Source organism: Colius striatus, chromosome 5 (genome assembly GCF_028858725.1).
Source record: "Colius striatus isolate bColStr4 chromosome 5, bColStr4.1.hap1, whole genome shotgun sequence".
Taxonomy (NCBI): domain Eukaryota; kingdom Metazoa; phylum Chordata; class Aves; order Coliiformes; family Coliidae; genus Colius; species Colius striatus.
In genome coordinates, this window is record NC_084763.1 from 25,132,351 (window position 1) to 25,155,227 (window position 22,877).

At 40.7% G+C, this 22,877-nt stretch overlaps 1 protein-coding gene across 1 annotated transcript in view; it reads right to left on the bottom strand.

The window, feature by feature from the left end:
* Positions 1–20,264: 20,264 nt before the first annotated feature.
* STK31 (serine/threonine kinase 31) overlaps positions 20,265–22,877 on the bottom strand; it is a 29,750-nt gene continuing 27,137 nt past the window's right edge. The window contains 1 exon segment of the mRNA XM_061997398.1: positions 20,265–20,435. Within this exon segment, the coding sequence (XP_061853382.1) occupies positions 20,265–20,435 (171 nt within the window).

Consider the following 22,877-nt stretch of genomic DNA (forward strand, 5'->3'; position numbering starts at 1 on the left):
CTCATTCGTTGTCCCCTTCAAATCCTCTCTAGTTCTTCGTCTCCTGCTTTCTCCCAGTTCACTACTCCCATTTTTTCCTCTTCAAGTCCATTTTCAGGCACTTGTAAATGTGACTGCTCAGCAGTCAAGCAGAAAGGGAAAACCCAGGCATCAAGGGAACCTTACTCCCTAAGCCTAACCTGAAATAGACTGACATAAGAGCAATTAGAATGCAATTTTATGTAATAAGATGATTTATTCATTAGCACACAGCAGGGATAAAAGCTTACAGATGATGAGAGAAGCAGGTTTGTTACAGCTGTCAGTTCCACCACCAAAATGTATTAGTCATTTAATTTCTTCTTCTTTTTTTTTTTAAATACCAATAGCATCCTATAATTACATGCATGTGCCCTTCCTTATAGAAGGAGACTTTGCATGGAGTTCTTTATTTTCATATTGAAACAGCAACAATTAAAGTGTCATGAGATGATTGGTCTGTCAGTGAGTTTGATTGACCCATATATTACCAAAAAACGTATTTAAAAAAAATACACGTAATAGTAAGATATTGGACTCAAAACACCTACTTGCTTCTTCATAGTAGGAAGAATAATAAGCAACAGGTACTTCAAGCACACTCTTAGCCAGGAGATCTATATAAAAATTGAGATGGAGTTAGCTCTCATTTCTTTCCTGCTTTCAAAGCAATTTCAGCATAGAAGTCTGAGTAAAAACATTTAAAGCACTTATAAAGTTGGCCTTCCAACCAATACTGATAGATCACAGCAAAAGATCACTATGAATAAATCTGCACCATTAACGTCATGTGGAAGAAAATGAGGACCTCAAAGGTTTCGTTCATCATCTCACACACAAAGCCTGAGACTCTAGAAAGCAAAGAGCTCTCCTCTTTATCTCCCCGCGATCGCGACATCAGAGCACACTTCCTCCTTTGCAGCAGCTCCTAGGTAGAATTCACATTGTATGGGACCACTCAAATCCTGTCCCATTCCTAACTCCTGGAGAACAATAGGAACACTTGGACCTCAGCAAAACCATACCTGAAGACAAACTCAGCACGTAGATTGAACTGGCAGGAAAAATGGGCAGAAAGGAATCTTGCCCAGTACCAAGTCTCCTGGGTCATGCCACCTTTCTCTTGCTTCCCATGTGCCCTCCAGGAACTTTGTGTTCTTCTGAACAAGAAATTATGGAGTGAGCACCAAAGAAGGGTAGTTATCACAGAAATGCTGGTGATGGTTCACTTTAGACAAGACTATCAACCTGTATGATGCAGACCACCACTATAACACACTGACCTTGAGACACAACTCAAACAGGAGGTATACACAACAGTGGAAGATGTGTCTGCCTCTATTTAAACTCCTGCACAGCACAGAGATAAATATTGAGGACTATTCATATTGCTCAGAAGACACGTTGTTCTGTACTTGGTGAAAAAGTACCAGCTACAGAAGGGAAGGCAGCAGTAACACATGGGAAGAGATCGATGCTTTGCACAGACCTCCATGAGCAATGTGACCCAGAGCCCAGATGGGCCAAGATTTCTCAGAAAAATTCTCAATCATTTCAGTTTGGATCTACCTTTCACCACGGTTGACTCTACAGTCATCACTTAGAACAGCACATCCAATGCATTCTTACAGTGCATTGTACTATTTAGAAATAGTACATTCATATAGCTCACCACAGGCTCTCTCCTGAAGCAAGTTACACTCCCTAGAGACTCACCCAGGCAGGTCCTAAAACCTCTTGCAAATGGATGGCTGACATTTTCCCTTGCAGTAGCTGTGTCAGGTGTCTTCCATTCTTCTGTGCAAACTCTACACCAGTCTCTTAGTTACAGTGAAAACAGTGGCTCCTTTTCAGTAAATAGGTAATGAAACGTTAACTTCAAAATAAGGGTAGGTCTTCCCTCGATTTCAACAGTACAGCTACTTACTCACACACTCTAAGATTAATGGCTTTAATCTCCCATTTTTCCTACCCGTTTGCTTGGTTTTAGCTTACAATGGTTTTACCTTTCTAAACAATTGTCAGATACATTTTCTAGTTCCGAACATGTCTAAAACCCTCTATTTGACACTAAGTCTCACAGACACTGCTATCCAGAAGTGATTGCACAAGAGCCTTACACAAACATGCCCACATCCCTCAAATGTGCCTGAATCTGGCTTTCCAATCCTCCTTAGCAGCACTCCTCACCTTCTAAAGAGGAAAGCGCTAGGGACATGCACAGGCTACAGGAGGGGAAAGGCTGAGGCTCTTCACCTGAGGGCAACAACTGAGGGCTGTAAGTAACAGACCACAGAAAACACAAGTGTGAAAGATCCGCTCCTCTGTCTCAGAGCATACAGCAAAGGGAACACTTGGATTCAAGGTCAGAACCTCAGAAACTGTAAAAATGTTTTTCCATCTGATCTCAGTTTTTACCAAAGATAACTGGAGCCAGATACAGAACCGCACACAACTCCCAGTGAGATGAAAGCCGGGAATTAGGTGCCCGCTGTTTACACAACTCCTGAGTAAGTTTCATTAGGATGCCATGGGATTCCCATTCCATAAGCAGTTACAAATTTGCTCTTTCCTTTAAGACCAGGGCTCTAGATTCAAGATTTCTCACCCAAGACTTGAGTGTCTTAACTAGAAGCCAATGAGTTTCCATTGGTTTGGTACAGAAAAGAGATATGCCTCCAAAGCAGCCCCTTGGGCAGCAGCATCCTGCTTCTCAAAATGTTTCAGAAACAATCATCTGGTCTATGAGAAGCAAAGCTAAAACTTCTAAGTCAAAGAGTTCTGTGGCAATAAACTGACAAAACATGTAATCTCCAGGGTCAGCAGTCCTGGAGCCCTTCTGCACAGATTAGCTGTGTGTGCCTGATGGTGTCATAACTAAGGACAGTTAGTGAGTTTACAGCAGCCTTCAGCATGTTAGTCTGAAGGTACAGATATATCAGTCATAAACAGGCTCTTTCAGGAACACATCAGTACAAACATTTCTGCTCTCTATATAAAAAGCACTGCTATTTAAAGTTTTGACATGCTGATATGTACCTTAAGAAGTGATAACATACTACACTGTAGGTGTACTGTAAGGAATAGAAAAAGATACTCTGCAAATCTTTGTGCCAAAACACTCAAAAATCCAAGTAAAATCCAATAAAAACAGGACCATGTCATGCCAGTAAACAAATAAAGAGAACTAAGTGATACACATCTTTGAAGAGTGATATTTTATTAGAAATCTTTGTCATAGACTAAAAACTTTCTCTCCACTTCTCTCTCAGGCAGTAGGAACCAACGTGGACCCAAACATTACACCTGAAGCAAACAAGTGACATGCTGAATTACACAAAAAATGAACCAAGGTTTTCAGTACCTCTGTGTGGTTCAGTAAGTGACTGTCTGAACTGAAGCAGCATCCAGAGGCTTCTCTCATGCTCTAAGCTTTGTTATGCCACTGAAGAAATTCATACACAAAAACCTTGTGCTCCAATTTTTCTAGACCAGGTGAAATAAATGCACAACAAATCATAAGCAGAGGAAGAACAAAGACTGAAAACAAGAGATATGTGATGACAGGGTCTCTGTAAAACGAAATGACAGCTCCAGATGGGAGCACACATGAAGCCCATTACCTGTAGCTGCTGCTCAGTCTCGCCATTAAACTTAATTTCTCATGGGTATCAGAGAAAAATCTTACTGTAAATCTCTGTGCTCAGATTCATCACAAGCACTCAAACCTTCCACTGAAATGTTCACATCAGTGACCATACATCAACCTTCATCATTCAAGTCATGAAAGATTTCTCTTTCAGTTTAACTATATCAAGTATCTTCAGGCTCATGCTTTCCACCACCAGTTACAAAGATCACATCATGTGCACACCACAGTACTCACATAACCACCCAGCTCTGCAGGTACCCAGTAGTACATTCAAACATCTCAGCCTGGGCATCTCGTGAGGGATCTTCCCTTTTCTGGGGCACAGGGAGAAAAGGACATGCTGTGCCAGCTAAAAGGCCATTACTAGCAGGTTAAAGGAGATGTGAAGTCCAGTTCTGGGCTCTCCAGTACAAAAGGGACATACATGGGCATACTGCAGCAAGAGCAGCAAAAATTCATGAAGATGGCTGCATGGACTGGAGCATTTACCACATGAGGAGAGGCTGAGAGCTCAGTCTGAAGACTCAAAGGTTATGAGGTGATCATATCAAAATATACAAATATCTGATGAGAGTGTAAAGATGATTGAGCCAGACTCTTGTCAGTGGTGCCCAATGAAAGGACAGAAAAAAAAAGGCACAAATTAAAACACAGAAAATTCAATTTAAACATAAGAATAAGCTTTTCTTTATTGTAAAGGTGGTCAAAAACTGGAAGATACTGCCTGGAGAGGTTTGCAGTCTCCATCCTTGGAGATATTCAACACCTAGTTGGATATGGTCTTGAGCAATTCACTGTACTTGATCCTGCTTTGGGCAGGAGGTAGGGCTGGACAATCTCTAGATGCCCATTCCAACATCAACCACTCTACAGTTCCATGATATGCTGATTCTAGGTGTCTGTTGTTAGTCTAATATTCAAACAAGTCAGGGAGAGTAAATCCATAAACAGATTATGCAGGCTGAATCGATTTATCACAAACTCTTTTTTTTAAACTTTTTTCTTTTCATAGCTTGTGTACATTATCTATTTGTCTACCCACACACTTGTGACAGTTGTGAGGTCTGCTTTGGCAGGCCCTGAGTTGTTCACATCATCTTGGGGAATATTAAATTAAAACGTCAGCTTTCAGATTAGATACGTTTGAGCGCTTTTTCATATCTCTGTCAGCAGCAGAGTTAGGAGATGAAGATCTTGGACGCAAACAGGCTTTGCCCTAAGATTTACTGACTCCTGAAGAAGCGTAACAAGCTGAGTGACAGCACAAAAGCAGCGGATGCAAGCACATACACACACACATTCTTTTCAACCATCACACCCATGGGGTTGCATTTACTTCACACAGCACACTTTGAGGAAATATGAGCATGAAAATCCCTTCTCCTGCATGAAAATCAACAGCTATAAGCAGTTTCCAACAGGTATTTTACACACTTGTTACAGAAAAAAAAATAAAGGCATCAGCATCTGGAGAATTTAAATCACAAACTGCAGCTTGACCTTTGTTGAACAGTGCAGACGAACCATGGGTCGGGGTGACGAGCTAAAGCGGAGAATGCCCTGTAAAGCTGCACTCAAAGGAAAAAGAACATGCAGTGGGGGTAAGAGATTCAGTGCAAAGGCAGACAAGATTAAGCACAGCAAGATGCACAAATTGCAGACTGAAAATGAGATTGAGTTAGGAAACTGCAGTTTGAGTTCACTGCGGTTAGGAAAGCAAAATGATTCCTTTTCCACCCTGCTCCTGCACAGGGTAGAAAATTTCTTTGGCATGGAAGAGACTGCATGACTGATGTGAACTGATTCATTAACTTATCTGAAGAAGACACTGAAACTTATCCAAAGTATGCCCATGGCAACACCACCACTGGCACCAATCTCTAGATGATAATGTTCTGTGCTGATGCAGAACATTTTAAATGGGAAAAGGCAAAGCTCAAAACTAAAAAGTTGTCAGTAATACAATGGAAACTCATTCCAAATGCACTAATTCCTAATTCATTTGGATATTTTGGCATGGTACTGCAGTGGAAAACTTGGCATCTCCCTCTGGAATTCAGAAGAATTTTCTCCTCACTTCTACATTTAAACCAGCCCAGGACAAGAACATGGAAAATGTTCAAAACTGCATCAGCAGTAACAAGAAAAAACAACCCACACAAAATCCAAAACAACAAAACCCCACAAATGAAAACAAACTGTCAAATATCAGGAACTTTAAACTTTTTATATTATTTTTAAACAACTAAAGATGGGATTTTTTTTTCCTGTTGTTTCTTTTTCTTTATCTGGCATATGAGGTGTAAACTGTGAGGTGAGATTTCACTCTAGTGCTGGAGATCATATGAAATACACAAAAATTATTTAACAGAAGACTTAATTTTTTTACAAATTTTTAGTTGTAAGAAGATTAAAATCCATACTTGAAAAGCTGACAGCTTTTCATCACAAACTTTAATAACATTTGCAGAAGTCAATATTTCTAGATATTGTCTTCTGATCTTTCCTTAGTCCCATAAAGTGATGAATATGAAATGTTTGAAAGTAGTTTCAACCAATCAGATGAAGAGTGAACTTCAGCAAATAACTTCCAAAACTCCCAAGTATTACCTTGCTTTTCTAAAAAAAAAAGTCTGCATTTAAATAGGTCTACCAAAAGTTTTCACACTCAAACTGCTATTAGATATGTTCCCAGAACAATAAATAAATAAGCAAACATATACACAGTTGGGTAAACCAAAATATTTCATATCCATGTGTTGGAAGCACAGAACAGTGGGAAACAGGGAAGCACTGAAAACACTAAACAGTGAGAAAACACAGAGATCATTGATAAACATCTGTTGCCCAGAATAAACACGGGGACCAGATGAAGATCTAGTGATCTGTGTTGTCATGGCACCAGGGAGGAACATGAAGTGAAGCAAAGGCTGTGTGGTCCCATTCTTCCCATTGCATTTGTCTGTTTCACACAAGCTACCAAGGAAGCGTTTTGTGCATGATACCAAGAGATGGTCATCTCTTACCAAATTTATCCAACATTAAATCTAACATCATGTTTTGGCAATAGAGTTCTTTTAATGACTGATAGGAACCACCTTTTGAAGCCACTCACTCAGTACTATATTCTATCTCTAGCACAACTCAGGCTTGTCACAGATAGTCCTAAGCCAATGCTATCTTAGAAAAGACATCCTTCTCTACAATACCTTTAGTGGAAGGCAAAAGGGAAGAACAGGCCTAGGCATGGCAGGACAGGTAAGAGCTTCCAGAAGACACAGTCTTCTGGGGAAACTGCTGGCGAAATAGCAGCTAACTGGTTATTTTGCTAAGTGGCATCAGCAAGATCCCAAAAGCCACAGCACAGATAGTGAGAGGGAAAGAACACAACTGAAGATACAACAGGAGGACCTTGAGTGCCTCCCTTTCTACCCACTGCACTATTTCAGGCTTCTGTTGGACAGAAACCCTGGCACAGCTAACAAACTGACAGGGAAATCCATCCACTTCACCAGCAAACTTCAGTCATTTATTGTGGTTTGGAGGAGTTCTCCACAAGCAATGTGTTCAATTGCATTGAAGGAAGGAGTTTAGTTTCCAGTAATCACTTGTACTGCACTTGGCTACCCTAGAGTTAGCACTTCTTCACACTCAGTGACTGTCACAGTTTAGACGTTTACTGTTATACAGGTGTCTCTCAGTACTGCAGAACAACAGAAAAAGAAGTTAGATCTTAGCAACTACTGTTTGTCAAGAACACCAACTCAAGAATTTTTCCAAGTGCTGAAGAAAAGTTCTACTTCAGATCCAGGTCCACCATACTTAAGTGAAATTCTAAAGAAACAAAAATTGAGTCTGCCATAGAGACTCACTACAGCTCACCTTGGAAGTGGAGTGATGACTGCTGTTCTGTAATAGAAATCTCAGTAGTGCATACTTGCAATGACTGCACTCCTATTGCCTTTAACTTTGTCACTGGTTCATTAAATTTCACTTCCACAAAGAGCAAATTCTCAGAAATGTGCCCCAAACTTAACAGTAGCTTTATGGTTCTTTTTTTCCCTTTTTTCCCCATGTAATAACACAGACTTCTTCTCTGCCTGATGAAGGCTGCTCTATTTCAACATGTACCACATGGCAACAGTTAGATCAGCAGTAACTTTAGAGAAGGAGCTTTAAGTTGTAAAAATGATGCCTCTTGCCTCCCACACCAAGCAAACACTTTTCCTCCTGGTTTCCATTAACAGCATATCAATTTCCATCATCATTCCAGTTGAACTTCAGTTTCCACTAAGCAACACTGGAAAAAAGTCACCAACTTCACATGACATCTTGCCCAAATATTGTCTAGATATGTCTATGCTAGACCTACATCTTTGCTATATCATGTAATCATAGAGTAACTTAGGTTGCAAAAGACCTTTAAAATCGTCACATCCAACTATTAACCTAGCACTGCCAAGTCTACCACTAAATCATGTCCCTCAGCACCTCATCTACATGCCTTTTAAATACCTCCAGGGATCGTGGCTCCACCATCTCCCTGAGCAGCCTGTTCCCATGCTTTTGAAAAACCCTTTTGAATAAGAAATTTTGTCCCAACCCTTCTGAAAAAGAAATTTTTCCTTATCTCCAATCCAAGTTGAAGCACAAGTTGAGGCCATTTCCTCTTGTCTTGTCATTTGTTACTTGGGAGAAGAGATCAGTCCTCACCTTGGTACAGTATCCTTTCAGGTTATTGTAGAGAGTGATCATATCTCCCCTCAGCCTCCTCCAGGCTAAACAGGAGTGGCTTAGGGAGAACAAGACTCATCAGTCTTGTTCCCCAGACCCTTCACTAGCTTCGTTTTCTGTCTCTGTACACGCTCCAGCACCTCATTGTCCCTCTTGCAGTAAGGCCCAGAGCTGAACACAGTCTTCAAGGTGAAGCCTCATCAGTGTGGAGTACAGAGGAGCAATCACTTCCCTAGTCTTGCTGGCCACAGGAGGACATGATTTTTATATTTTCCAAGAAATTACAGTGTCTTTTTTGTGCATATGTAGTTTGTGAATTACTACAGGAGCTGTCTATTAATGCTGTAGCCTAAGGGATAATGCATATATCAGAGGTCAATGTGTTGACTTAAAAAGCAGAACAGAAGCTAGCTAGGCATTAGACCTCCTTGCCACACAGGACCCGCAGATCTTTGAGTACAGCGCAGGGGAAACAGTGACACTTGGTCCAAGTTCACCAAACCACTGAAAACAGTTGTTTCAATCTACCTCCACTCAACAAAACATTTAGACACAGACTTGAGCACTTTTCTTGATGTAAAATCTTTCTGCTGAGATAGGAAAATACTGCACATTCAGAAAGAGATTGCTAGGAGACATGGGAGGGATTAGCCTGTACCTTGAGCTCACTGCCTATGGTGGACTTAGAGCAGTGGCACATACTCTAAAAGCTCAGAATTATTTCTAAGGTCACATCAGGTGATTGAAAACTCTTCCAAGATAAATGCTACCTTGATTGCATGAATGCAGCAAAAAGAACTTGGCTTATTGCCAAGAGTGTCTCAACAAGCAAACTATGAGAAAAAGGATACTTCAGGTTTTATTTACTCAATTTAATCAGTGCAAAGAATGAAGTGAGTTTCTGTACCTTTTCCTGGTTCAGGATTTCCCCTTAACCTTTGATTTTCAGGCTTCCTGAGAAAAAGGCTAATAGCAAAACTTCAGAGTAAGCGTATGGTCTAAAACATTCAACAAATTGAATCTCTCTGGAACACTTGACACATCACTCCATTTAAAAAACAAGTCTGCTTGCATCATATTCTGTGTGTTATTATTTTTTTAATGCTACTCCTACCAGGGACAGCTGAACAAAAGCAGGAGGTGTATTTCTCAGAAGTTCACCTCCTGCTGCTGCTTATTCCTCCGCCTAAAGGCAACTGTGACTACATCATTGTAACTACCTCTGCAGCAGATATGCCAAACAAGCACAGCAGATGATCAACAGCATATGACAACCTGTATAGAAAGGAATTGTGTTTTCATCATCAAGCACCATTTGTAAAAAAGGAAGAAGTATAAAAACAGCAGATAATATTTTGGTAACCTCTCTCAAGGGACAAAGTCAGTCCCACTGTGAAGTAGGTATTTTGGGAGATAGGGGGATCCCATATGAATACTGATGTAAATGCAACTTCCTGCCCAGCCTGATGACAACTTCCCAGCGGGCGGCGTGTTATCTGGCAATTCTTCCCTCATGGCACATCAGACATATAGGCAGTATACTCTAAATAGAGTGTTTCCCAACAGGATGAGACATCCGTGGGTGTTTTCAGCCTTGTATCCAAACAAAGCCCAGTATCTTACTAATCACATATCCATAACATTCTGGCCACAAAAGACAGTCACTGCTTGCAGCAATGCATTTGACAACTAGCTAAAGAAAGCAGGCATTTGTATAAAGTAAATTAAAATGCTTTAAAAGGGATTTAGAGATGTACTGAACAAGACTTTATGACTGATAAAGCCTTTGCTGGAGTCATCCTTGCAGGTAGAACCAATTACTCTGAGTGCTGCAGGTCTCTGCAAATGTCAAGCTGCCTTTGCTACAGAGTAAGCCACGTGTGCAGCTTCCGCTACAGAGAAACGGCCAGCCACTCTTTAAGCTCCCCGGGGCAGAAACTGCAGACATACCTTGATTGCATGCAGTTAACCTAGGTCTCCTTTTCCTACCATCTGTGAAAAGTAGATTCTGACCATGATTTCTACCTTTTAATTTACCCAACTCAAGGAACTCCACACCCACACTTCTTTTTTTTTTTCTTGATGAAACTAATCTATCTAATTGTGATGGCCTGAGGCTGAATGATACATTACAAACTCACACACATCAACTTACAAAAGAGCCAAGTCAAATAGAAAAAGAGTTATCCAGCCCATCTTTCACCTCCCAGTAGTTACACATATCTATATCATTTCTGCCAGACAGTTGCCTTCTCTAACTACAGTACTGGAAGCTTCAAGCCTCCCTAAGCCATAGAGTCCAGTGCTTTAATATGCTGAATTAGAAACTTTCTTTCCCTAATGTCTAACCTTAACTTCCTTTGCTGTAAAAATCAACTGATTAATCCTCAAAAAGTAGTAATAATTTCATTTTGTTCATCTCTGTTAGGCTTTTACCTCTATTTTACTATTTTATTGGAAAGACGGGCAATAGCGGGAGGTTGCGGCAGATGCTTTAAGTCTCAAAAATTCCTGCATCTCCATTGACTTACTCTGAATCTGGCTTAGTATTTAACTTGCTAAATTGTTTCTGTGGCTACTAGGATAATCAGTGCACGGTCAAAAAAGCTGATATTCTTTACAAGCAATCCAGTCTTGCACAGCACCTTATGCAAATGGAAGTGAGTTACCATACTAAGTTTTATCAAAACAATGTAAAAAGCAGAGATATTAAGCAGTGGTTGACAATTTAGAGATCATTATGGAATTAAAACAGCTTTTCGAGCAGCACAGGTGAACCACTTATTCACAGAGCCTGTCAGAAAAGAGACACAAGTGCCTGCTCATTAAAGGAAAGCTGGGAAGTAGCAGTCCTAGAGGAATCTAAACACAGACACTAGAGTGCATACAGGTACGCATTCGTGCACGGGACAGCTTCATCCATCCTGAACACTGGACAGACACATGGCAGAAGGGAAACCCACACACATTTTATGGAAACCGAGGTTTGTTATGGGCAGAAGCACCACCTCTGAGTGGCACACCATGATTAGAGCGTTACTTTGTCAAGCCTGTGCCTACATCCAGTACCAGAGCACCTCAAACTTACACACATTTACCTTTGTGTAAGTCAGGAAGCTTAACAAGAACTGAGGATACTGAGCTTGTAACGAACAACCATGGGTACAAAGGTGCTGGTCACGTATTTATATGCTCATAACTTGCTGCTTCTCACCACGCTGGTTCCTGAAAAAGCAATAAATGGTACTAGAGCAAATTCATTCTCCTGAATAATGCAAGTTCTGATTTAGTAATGTGTCTCTACCTACTTATCTCTATAAAGACAGATTCTTTCTATAGAGCTTTTGAAACTTTAAAATGAAGTTAGCAGGTGGCAGATACCATTGCTGGCACGACACCTAAAAGAAGGGGACACTCCAAAACAAATCACATCACTTCATGATTTTAAACTGAAAGTTAACCTACTGAGAGTAATGAAAAGATTATGTTTTCTCTAATGAAATTAGAGACATCGACTACCCAAGGGCCTGACAGTACTTCTGTAGCAGCACTGACTTAACATTAAGCAAATACTGATTGCTTCCTGCTTAAGTCAGCCCAAGATCGCTCTGTGTCTCATGCACTGATCTATGGTGGTAGGTCACCTTCAGCAAGTGAACAAATGCATTTCAAAACAATGTGAACAAAGTATGAAGTAGTGGTCATTTGATAATCAGAATGGCTTAATCAGCAAGTGCTCCACCAAGGCACTGGAAGTCGTTTCACAGATTTAAGAGGTCGGAGAGACAGATTTAGTACTTAGGAACCAAGTACTAAATAGGAACAAGCAAACCTGCATTATCTCCTGCAACTAGGGTGAGACAAGACAATTGTGCCACCTTACTGCTGAGCTATTTATCTGATGACACACTAAAAAAAGAAATGAATAGTCTTATGAATCATAAAATGATACTAACTGCAGCAGATGATGAAATTCATGACTCAGGCTACTAAGATTATCACGTTTCAAATTACACTACTTGCATTTCTTTTATTTGTTCCTTTGCAGCTAGTATAATTTGTAGTTAGCATCAATTAAATGACAATCATAAATGGAACTTCTGAAAGATGAAAAAATGAATCGTGATGTTGAACCAAAAAGCAAACAAAATCATCACAAGATTAACTTTATAAGCGCCCTGAGGAGTAGTATTAAGACATTAAGACAACATGCTGGTCTGTCGATACGCTTTGACTAGAAAATGGTTTACTTTCAATAAACTAAGTTCAGCATTTTGGTCCATCTAACAGCACTAACAGGTTGTTTTCTGCCACTATGCCCTTGCAGAGGACTGAAGTCTTAATTTATTGTAGAGTTAGGACCAGAGGAAACAATACTGACACCCACACTCTGAAATAGTGTATGAGTGGTGCATACGGACACTTCAGATGTACTGCTTAGACAAGTCTCAGCGCACATTACTTCCTATCAACATCTGTCTTTTTTTTAGGGGGACTTTCACTGAAACAGAAATACCCAGGAAGGAAAAAGTAGTGTTCAAAAATCAAGTCACTGGTATCCAGTATGTCCCCAAGTTTCCCAGACAATTTCAGTCTCCAGCAGTGGAAGCAGACAACTGTGAGGTTTTTTTGATCCTACTTTTAAAGATTAGCTGCTTCCCTAGTAAAACAGTGCAAGAAGATGCAGCACACATCCAGTAAAACAATGGGACAAGATGCAGCACACATTCCAGATGAGACTGGATGCCTATTTTTAAGTTGGAGGCAAAAAGGCTGCTCCACGACAAATCACCGCAACATACCCAACCATCAACCTTGGAGTTTATGCACATCAGAAACCATGTCACTTGCAAATAGAGACACAAAGTAAGTAACAGCATCTCCAAGAGAAGAGCAGCACCAAACCATTCTCATCTTCTATAATAGCGATGTTTGTGGAAAACAAGTAAGGAATTTAAGTACTGAAAGAATATTAGGAAAAGGCTATTAATGCAAACATACTGTCATCCAACAACAACTTTGAGATGGTTCCTTTGTTTATGTAATGTGCTGGAAAGTGCAGCCCTACCCACACCTTCAAGTCACACATTTTTTCCTGCTCCTTGAGCATTCTACATAAGCGGGTACAAATGGCAGAGCCTGCCCAAAAAAGCCTCAATTCTTCAAAGCTCTCCGCTATTACAAGGAGTTGTCGGCATCTCTGGGAACATGGTGATTGTGCTTGTCCTTTCCAGAGACATTCACAGACTAGTGAAAGTCCACAGACTAGCGAAAAAAAATGGTGCTATGTTCTGTGTGAAACCACTGGAAAAAAGATGACACACAACTATCAGAAGCTTGCCTTTCTCTCACTCCCTTGACAGAAGTTACTACTGTGAAGAAGTATCTTGCATGGGTGAGACCTTCCCCTGCAGTACTGGATCCAGCTCTGGGGTCCTCCGCACAAGAGTGACACGGACCTATTGAAGCAAGTCCAGAGGAGGGATACAAAATGATCAGAGGGATAGATCACCTCTCCACCTCTCCCATGAGGAGTGGCTGAGAGAGTGGGGGCTGTTCAGCCTGGAGAAGAAAGACCTTATATATGCAGGCTTATAAGAAAGATGGGGACAGACATTTCAGTAGGGCCTGTAGCAGTAGGAAAAGGGACAATGTTTTTTAACTAAAGGAGAGCAGATTCAAACTAGACAGAAGAAAAGTTTTTAGGAGGGTGGTGAAACACTGTAACAGACTGCCCAGAGAGGTGGTAGATGTTCTATCCACAGAAATATTCAAGGCCAGGCTGGATGGGGTTCTAAGCAACGTGATCTGGTTGAAGATGTCCCTGCTCATTGCAGAGGGGTTGGACTAGAAGACTTTTAAGGGTCCCTTCCAACCCATTCCAAACCATTCTATGACTCTATAGCTTGAAGTGTATCCAGATGTTACAAAATTCAATATGCAAGAATTGATCATTTTAACAAAAAATTTACATACAGTTACAGAGAAAACAGATAGCCGCAGTAGCCAATCCTCGGGCTAATGGAGAAGTTAAACAAAAGGCTTCAATTAGGTTTAAGAAAAAAAACAAAACCACAACAACTTTACAGAGGAAAAGTGACAGCTGGAAGAACAAATGAAAAACACTTCCATCTCTTGCTGACAAGGACAGGGGATAAAAATTACAGGCAGATTGGTGAGCCTACAACTGTGCACCTGCAACATGAACATTGGCAACAACCAGCCTTCAAAAAGAGGTTGGCATTGCTTTTGCAGAATCATCATTTTGACAGTTATCTTAAATCAGAAGAAGGAAAAAAAGTTGCTATGGAACAAATCTGCATTTCCAACAGCAGACTTCAACTTTAAGGAGTTGAAGTCTAAGGAGTTCTATGAGGAAAAAAAAAAAAAGTCTTTCAAATAAAACCACTTCAAATTACAGCAGCCTCCATCTCCTAATATCAAGGTCTTTAGAGCATTTATTCAGTTTTCTTCACAGTAGCTAGATCAAAACATCTATTTATTCCAAAGGAATTCTCCTGATTTCTCTCCTGAGGGAATCAAAATTGATTCTATAATTGGAAAGTGAGACCCTTGTACTCAGAAATTCTCTGTACAGCCAGTTGTGCTGGCTGTACACATGTTGTATGCGACTTTTAGGCTGCACAAGGATTCTTGTGTGTTTGTTCAGTATTTCAGCTGTCAGAACTTGTATAGGTTGCAGTTCACCACAGTTCATGCGAACACAGCACGAAAATTCAAAGTGTGCTAATTGCCACTTTAAATCCTTCTACTGAACCTCAAAACATGCAAAACACCATTTACTGGGTACGTAACTCTTACGTTCTCCTTCAAGAACTGCCACTGTGTCTACTCTTTCTGTCTTGGTAGAGTAAGGTGGGAAAGTGGGCAATAACTTAATCCACCACAGGGTACACAAGGCAACATTATTAAGAACTTGCATTTCAGAGACTTTCAGGTTCCAGTAACACAAGAGATTGCCCTTGAGAGTAACAGAGAAATGTTAATACCAGAGTGAGGACCGGGAGCAGATGAAAAGTTTTCAAGAAGTTTCTTAGTAAAAGCTGCAGCAATGCATAGAGGACCAATAACAAAGGGAAAAGATGTTATATGTTCCCTCACCCCCTTGGAACTAACCACATGTGACCATGTACTGACACAAGGCTGTATCCACACACTTTCAGAGCACAGCCATTCTAGGCCACATCTGGGACAATAGAAAATCCCGTTCTTGAGTCATCTAGAGGACTAATATCTTGCATCTCAAAGTCCCAAGGCTCACATACATGTCCATCTTCCACTTCAAACACAGACTCCTTCTCCAGAGCTGTCAAGTCTGATAGTACTCAGTACACTGATGCTAGGCAGTACAGCTCTCAGCTTTGGTGAAACACCAGGCCATAGAGTTGAAAAAGATCATAAAGAAGCTGGAGGAGTGCTAAACTAACAGATTAAATGCAGAATAGAATATTCGAGACACAAAAAAACTGAGATTGTTGAGATAAGACAGAACAGATCCAGTCTGCTTGACTATGCTACCAATTGTTAAGATTACAGGGAAGTTGACAAGCTCCAAGATCACATGTGAAAAATGTATGTTGGGGAATTCTGGCAAGCTTTCCTAGCTCTGCTGCACAGCAAGCAGGAGGGCGTACCACCTGGGCCTCAGGCAGCTAACTAGCAACTGGCCACAGGGGTAACAAATACAAACTAACATCATGCCTTCACACAGCAGGGCAAATCTTGTTTCTTCTCACCCATTTGCAGGTGTAACACAGAGACATCAAATAAAAAAAAATCCAAATCAAATGGTTTTAACAATGTGGGGAGCTGCTCCTGCTTGGTAACAGGCGGATGGGGCTGCAGTGCTGGTCCCCACAAGCAGTTCTCAAAACATCCCCCAACTCTCAGTCAGACACACCTCTGTCCCAATCCGGCTCGCCTGCCATTATTATTTAAGGAGGGAAATCTGCAATGGGAGAGGAAATGAAAAGGTGGTGCAAGATGGAGGTGACCATGCAGACCCCACAGTCAGAGAAGGAAGAAGGAGCACCAGACCAGACACTCCTCTGCAACCTGTGGTGAGAACATAGCTGTGACCCTGCAACCCATGGAGGGCAATGGCAGGACTGAGAGCCACCAGCAGCTCTGGGTGAGTGCACTTGGATGGGCAGGAGACTGTGTGAGGAGGTAGCCATGGCACATGCTGTGCTGGAGAGCCTGTGGGCCCCAGAAATCCACACAGGAGGTGGAGAGGAGCTGCAGCCCTCAGGATGAACACACATCAGAGCAGCCTGTGCAGGGCTGCCCAACCTGTGAGGGACCCCATGGAGGAGCAGGGAGGACCAGTGAGGAACCTGACTGGCTTGAGGAAAGACAAGCAGCAGGAGCCATGGGGAAAAGACTGACTGAAACCCATTCCCTGCCCCCCTGAGCCATTCAAGGGCAGAGGAGGTAAAGAACCAGACTCAGGTGCCTGAGCCTGGGAAAAGGTAGAGGGAAGATGATCTTAATGAACCGGTTGTGTTCTTCATCATTATCTCATTCTGTGTTGTTTTCTATTTGTTATGGTTTGGGTTGGTGATGGATTAAATAAATTGTTTTCTTCCCCAAGTCAAGTAGTCCTGTCTATTTTGCTGAGGATGTAAGTGGTGAGCCCTCCCTGTCCTCAAGGTGTTACAAAGGTCCTGGGTTACTTTTCTCTCGCTTGCCGGGAGAAGGAGGAGTGAAGCAAGCTGCTGATCATAGTCCTTCATTGCCCCCTGGCCTAAAGCATGACACTTATGGTGTGATCTTGATGTACTCAAGCCTCTGAATCTAAAGCTCCTCAAACCCAATTCCAACATCTGAGCCCCTGCACTCCCAACCACACAAGCTGGACTAACAGAACAGAATTCATGTGGTAACAGAAGATCCACTCCTCACTGTATAGCACTGGTCAATTTGACATTTTCTACCCAGTGTAACTACTTTGAAAAATGTATGTTTCAAGACAATTGCGGCAGGAGCTGCAAGGGAAATGTGGCATGGTGCATAAGCTACACAGGCAGAAATGTTAAATACTAATGGAGGAAGCAACAAACTAAGCAGAAAAAATGTAGTGGCGTCATTATAGATGAGGTAGGCGTGAAGATTAAAAGGCAGTAAACGAAACAAGCAAAAGTGTCCATACATGGCCAGAGTTGCAGCATTCAGAAAGCAATTGTTCCTACAGCTCCACCCAAACCATGGAGATAAGAAATATTGATCTTCAAATTTGCTGAAAGAATTCCCCAAAGAAAAGAAGCTGTAGCCCAGGTCTGCAGGCTAAGTTAGACAGAGAGAGAGGTGGTTGTTTGCAGGTGCCTCAAGAAAGTATTTCCTCTAAGGTGACTTAGTCACCAGATCTGCAGCCTAGGTGACTGCAGTAGCTAATGTGGATATGATGTCCTGAGCAAAAGCCAAGACACACTGACACATGGCTGGTGGACACTGAGGTGAGGAATGTAGCGAGAACACAAATCTGTCCATGTAACAAAGGTGACAGTCCCCACGAAAGGAAGTTGTTAGTAGCAAGACCTGGAACTCTACTACCCTTAGAGGCCATAGGATACAAATGTCTGGGGCCCATAACAGTACATGAACTCCTAACTTTCCAGTGAAGCAATACTCAATCCTTGAAATTTTGTCACCCACTAACCTGGTCTGTGCAAGCACATGGCTCAAAACTGCAGAATGCTGATCACAAGGAAGAAGGAAACAAGTTTCATTTGGGCTTCTTGGAAGCAGCAGCAATTAAGGAGATAGACCATTCCTACAGGATCATCTCAACCTCCCTTCTCTAGCTTCCAGATACCCATCTTCTAGACAGAAAAGATGCATTTGAAAAAGGTGTGTCTCAAACTAACAGCAAGCAGTCCATTACCATGGATTAGTATTCAGCTTTGGTACAGGATAGCTGTGCAACATGACCCTGAACCAATTTATTTTAAGGCCTCCAGCAAGTAAGAAATGAAAAGGAGGCCAAAGCTACAAAATGACCATAGAAAAGGTCAAAAGTAGAAACAAATAGAAGAGTTGACACTAAGAGTATAATCAATATTTAATTCCAATGTAAAGGCTGTCTCATACTCTGACATTCCTATGTACCAAAAGGTTTCAAAAGTTTTATTGCAGTTAAAAAAATAATCTCATGTTAGATTCCAGATGTAAAAATTGTATTACTTACAGCTGGTGAACAGATCTTGAAGGCTCTGTGTGTTTCATGAAAACAAATTGCAGTGACTTTTGGTCTCAGAAAAGCAACAGGGTTAGCAATTTGGGGATTTAAGAAGTACACTTTAGGTTTCACAGACTCTGCAGCAGGAAAACCAGGCAAAAATTTATTCTAATATACATGACATAGCACAACACAAACCCATCACACTAGTCTTCTAACCTCTACTCAGTGTTTAACATTGAAGTTCACCTTTTAACAACCATGAAAGGCTTCATTAGGTGTTTGGAAAGCATCCCACAACACCCGTGAATTGTTTACATTCATTGACAAAAAACAATGTCATACACTTCTGTGATCTCTGTAATGAAAGTATTTTACCACACTAACCAAAAATTCTATGAAAAAAATATTTAAACAAAGGTTTTGATATCATTGGTTATACACACATTACCGATTTTTTTTTAAATGATGTAATGAAAAAACAATGAATCATCTGATATGCTATGCCATGTAAAAAACTAATTGTTTAAGGAGAGAAAATCAAGTCTAGTATCAGAGGTGGATCTGTTAAAGGTGGTATCTTCTGTCCACTGTGGATTGTATTATTGTACCCGAGGGCATTCCAGTTCCCCTGGGGCTGCTTATTGTCCATTACATACTGCATTTTTACTCTCTCATCTGACAACATGCAGCTTCAGGAATTCCTCTACTAAGTACTAGTCTGCCAACAGCGCTGTCCAAGAGCAACACCCAGAGGCTAACTGCTACAGCACCTCTGCACATTTTGACCCATTTCTGTCTGAGAAGAAAAGAAAATCTTCACAAACATAAGTAACAATTTCCTGTAAAATAAAGAGCTGACAAAACTCTTTCAATGGTAAGGTTAACAACAAAGCATTGTAGGCAAACCAACTCATTCAAGAAAAATCCTACCTTTATAGCTATTGCAAATGACATTTAAGAGCAGATGATACATACACACACTTCTGTGGAGCAAATAAGCAGTTTTTGCAAATGTGTGGGTATAGTATTTTGCAGCACTGCAAAGAAGCAACCAGAAGAATGTCTACTCTCTAGAAAGACAATTGCATTTTTCAAATGCAGGGAGGCAGAAGAGAGGCAGGCTGCTTTCCATTTCCTTTACCAGTTGTTAAAGTAGTACCTTTCCCCCTGCCCCTTAAATCTTGAAGGCAGTTGCTGTAGGCACATCTTGACTATGCGATAACACAAACCTGCCTGCAAAAAAGTAATACCCTAGAGCACTTTTAAGAGGAATGTGTTATTGGAATCACAGCAAGACAAGAGATAGAAAACTGAATGAAAAAGCAAGTCACTAAAGCTTCATCATACGGATTTTTGCCATCTAACAAGACTATTCTCTGCAAATTTCAAGCCTATATAATGGTAAAGGCTGACAAATGAAGAACACAATCAGTACCACCACCCTTACACCTCCAGATATTTATTTAGAGTAGGAGGTACCTAAAAGAAAGTGCAGCAAAGATTGTGTAACCACAAAACATGACTGCACCTACCAAACCCTTTGTATTTTGAGATTTCAGATCAGGACAATGATTTCAAAAGCCAAAAATAACCAGAAGGCTCAATCGAACACCAATGGAAAAGCTCCTCATCTACTGAGTAGGGTTTGCTCCATTCTCCTCAGTTAATCACATTTTTGTCATCTATATTCTCAGAATCATGCCCTTCACCTGGTTGTGGTGAAAATGGAATTGCATCAACTATAAGGAAGCAATCATGTCTCAGCACCTGCTCAGCTGTCAGACTGTTGCAGCAGAACAAATTCAGGAGCAGAGATTTAACTTTATCATCCTACAAAAGAGGGAGAAGGATTTCATCAGTAAGCAAAACTCACTCAATTACAAATGACAACCAAGTATTTGATGAACATGTCTTGTAAATGCTTGGGACCCAAAGCCCTCACAAGAGGCTGTACCATAGCATTTCCAATGGTCAGCAACACTTGACAGTCATAGTGCTCACTAACAACACAGTAAAAGCAGGCATTTAGCATTGAGTCTGTCAACCTCGTGCCAGCAGATTTTACAGAAGAGTGTGAGTTATTATATTTTAAAATAACAATTCATTGAACCACTATAAATTAGAGAAATACTAAAGCTGGCCTTTCTACTGAAAAGGAACCTTCTGTAACTTCATTTTTTAACTTCTCATATTACTGTCTCACAAGAGCACAGGGAAAAAAATAAAATCAAAGTAATGGGCTATAAATCAACAGCAGCTATTTTACCATTAACTCATCACACTGAGGTTCTTTGGATTTAATCAGAAGGGATTACGTGCCTAAGTGCTTACCAGTGCTAGACTCCATGCAAAAAACAAAAACACAGCTGCTACACGCATGCACAAAGAGCACACTCTGGATTTGGACAAGGGGACAGCGAGAGACAATCTCAAATATTGATCTAGACATCTAGATTATCAAAACTCAATGGGAACAGAATCCTTCTATGAGAATGCTTGCTTGTTCCTTCTCCAAGTCTGCAACACATGGATCAATAAACCAGCAAAGCACAAGATGTCTGTACTCCCCTCACCTACCTTTATTTCACCCAGACAGAATGATCACTGTGATGAAAAGCAATGTACACAAGTAGTCAAAAGACAAAAACAAGCAATTTCCAACTCTTCCACTAATTATCAGAATGACTATGGAGAATTAGCCACTTCCCAAATAATCCAAAATCTAGGTGAAAAAAAGAGATCTGAAAGCTGCTGTAGTGCTCCTCTCCCAGTTGGCACATCCACCACTTGCATCAAGAAGTTATCATTGATGCACTGAAGGAACCTCCTGGACTCCTTAACTAGCCATGTAGGCCTTCCAGCAGATGTCTGGGGAGTTGAAATCCCCATGAGAACCAGGGCCTGTGATTTTGAGGCTGCTCCCAGCTGCCTGTAGAAGACCTCATCAACCTCCCTAGCCTGATCAGGTGGCCTGTAATAGACACCCACAACAATGTTATACAAATGCTCAAAGGAAAATCTCTAGTTAAGAGGATCCAAACACATGCACTGAAATACTGGAGGAAACTATAACTACAAGCTTCCTCTGCAAAATCAAAAGTGAAGAAAGATTAAGGATTAAAGAGCTTGAAAACCTTTGTACTTGTATATTTGTATTTGATACTATCAAATGTCTGTCAACAAAAAATATCTCTTCCTCACAATCTTCTGTACTAAGGAAGCTGAAAATTGATTCCACAAGGAATACTGCTGTAGGACAACACTTCATTGTGTTTACTCTTACTTCTTTTTTTTTTTTAAATACACAAACCTGGATGCTGAAACACACCGAACACTGAAGCTTGGCTTGGCTACACGAGAGTTTACAAGATCTTATCACTAACCTTTGCTTTCCTCAACAGCTAGCTAACATTAATATCCACGGTTTAAAGCTTAATGTTATTTTCCTGTGGCAATTTTACATTTGCTTAAAACAATAAAAAAATTTCCTAGTTGCAATTGTGCAATTCTCTGGGTATGAGGCTGAGATGTAAGGGAAATTACCAGCCTGTCAAGAGCCTGCAGATGGGCATGGAGATTAATTCTGAATAAGCTGATTATAGATAAAGCACTTAAAAGCAAAATAGATTTTCCCCAAGAACTGGGACAAGGATTAACAGCCAGAGGTCTAAAACATTCCCCAAGAAACAGCTGAAAGATATTTATTAGTATTACACTTCTAGTAAAATCCTCATGCATGTTCCTGTGCACAGCAGGCAGCACAGACTGCTTTACAGTAGACTTTGGTACACATGCATGCACACACATACAGGATGAATCCTTACAAACTGCCAAACACATCTTGATTAGCACTGTATCACCTGACAAGGTCAAAAATCAAACGTTGCTTTTTTTCATCAGGGAAAAAAAGAAACTTCTTATTAAGAGTTAAAAAATGAATTAATTCCTTCTAAGAACAATAATGGCTAAATTCAGTAGCTGTCCTTGAGATAAAGGCAACTGTCTGCACTTCAGAGGATACCTGTTACAGAAGAATACATAAGTACAATACACCATTTAAACTTTGATTTGTATACCTCAGACCTTACACAGCAAAAACGTTACGAAAAACAGAAGTGAATCAGCTCCTCTTTTTAATGTTCTTAAGCTTCCACTATGCAAGAGAGAAAGTTACATTTTTGAGTATCTAAGGATTATCATATCATTATTCCTGACTGACAAACTGGGCAGATAGTTCTGTACAGGTCTTGTGGAACACATTTAAAACCCCTA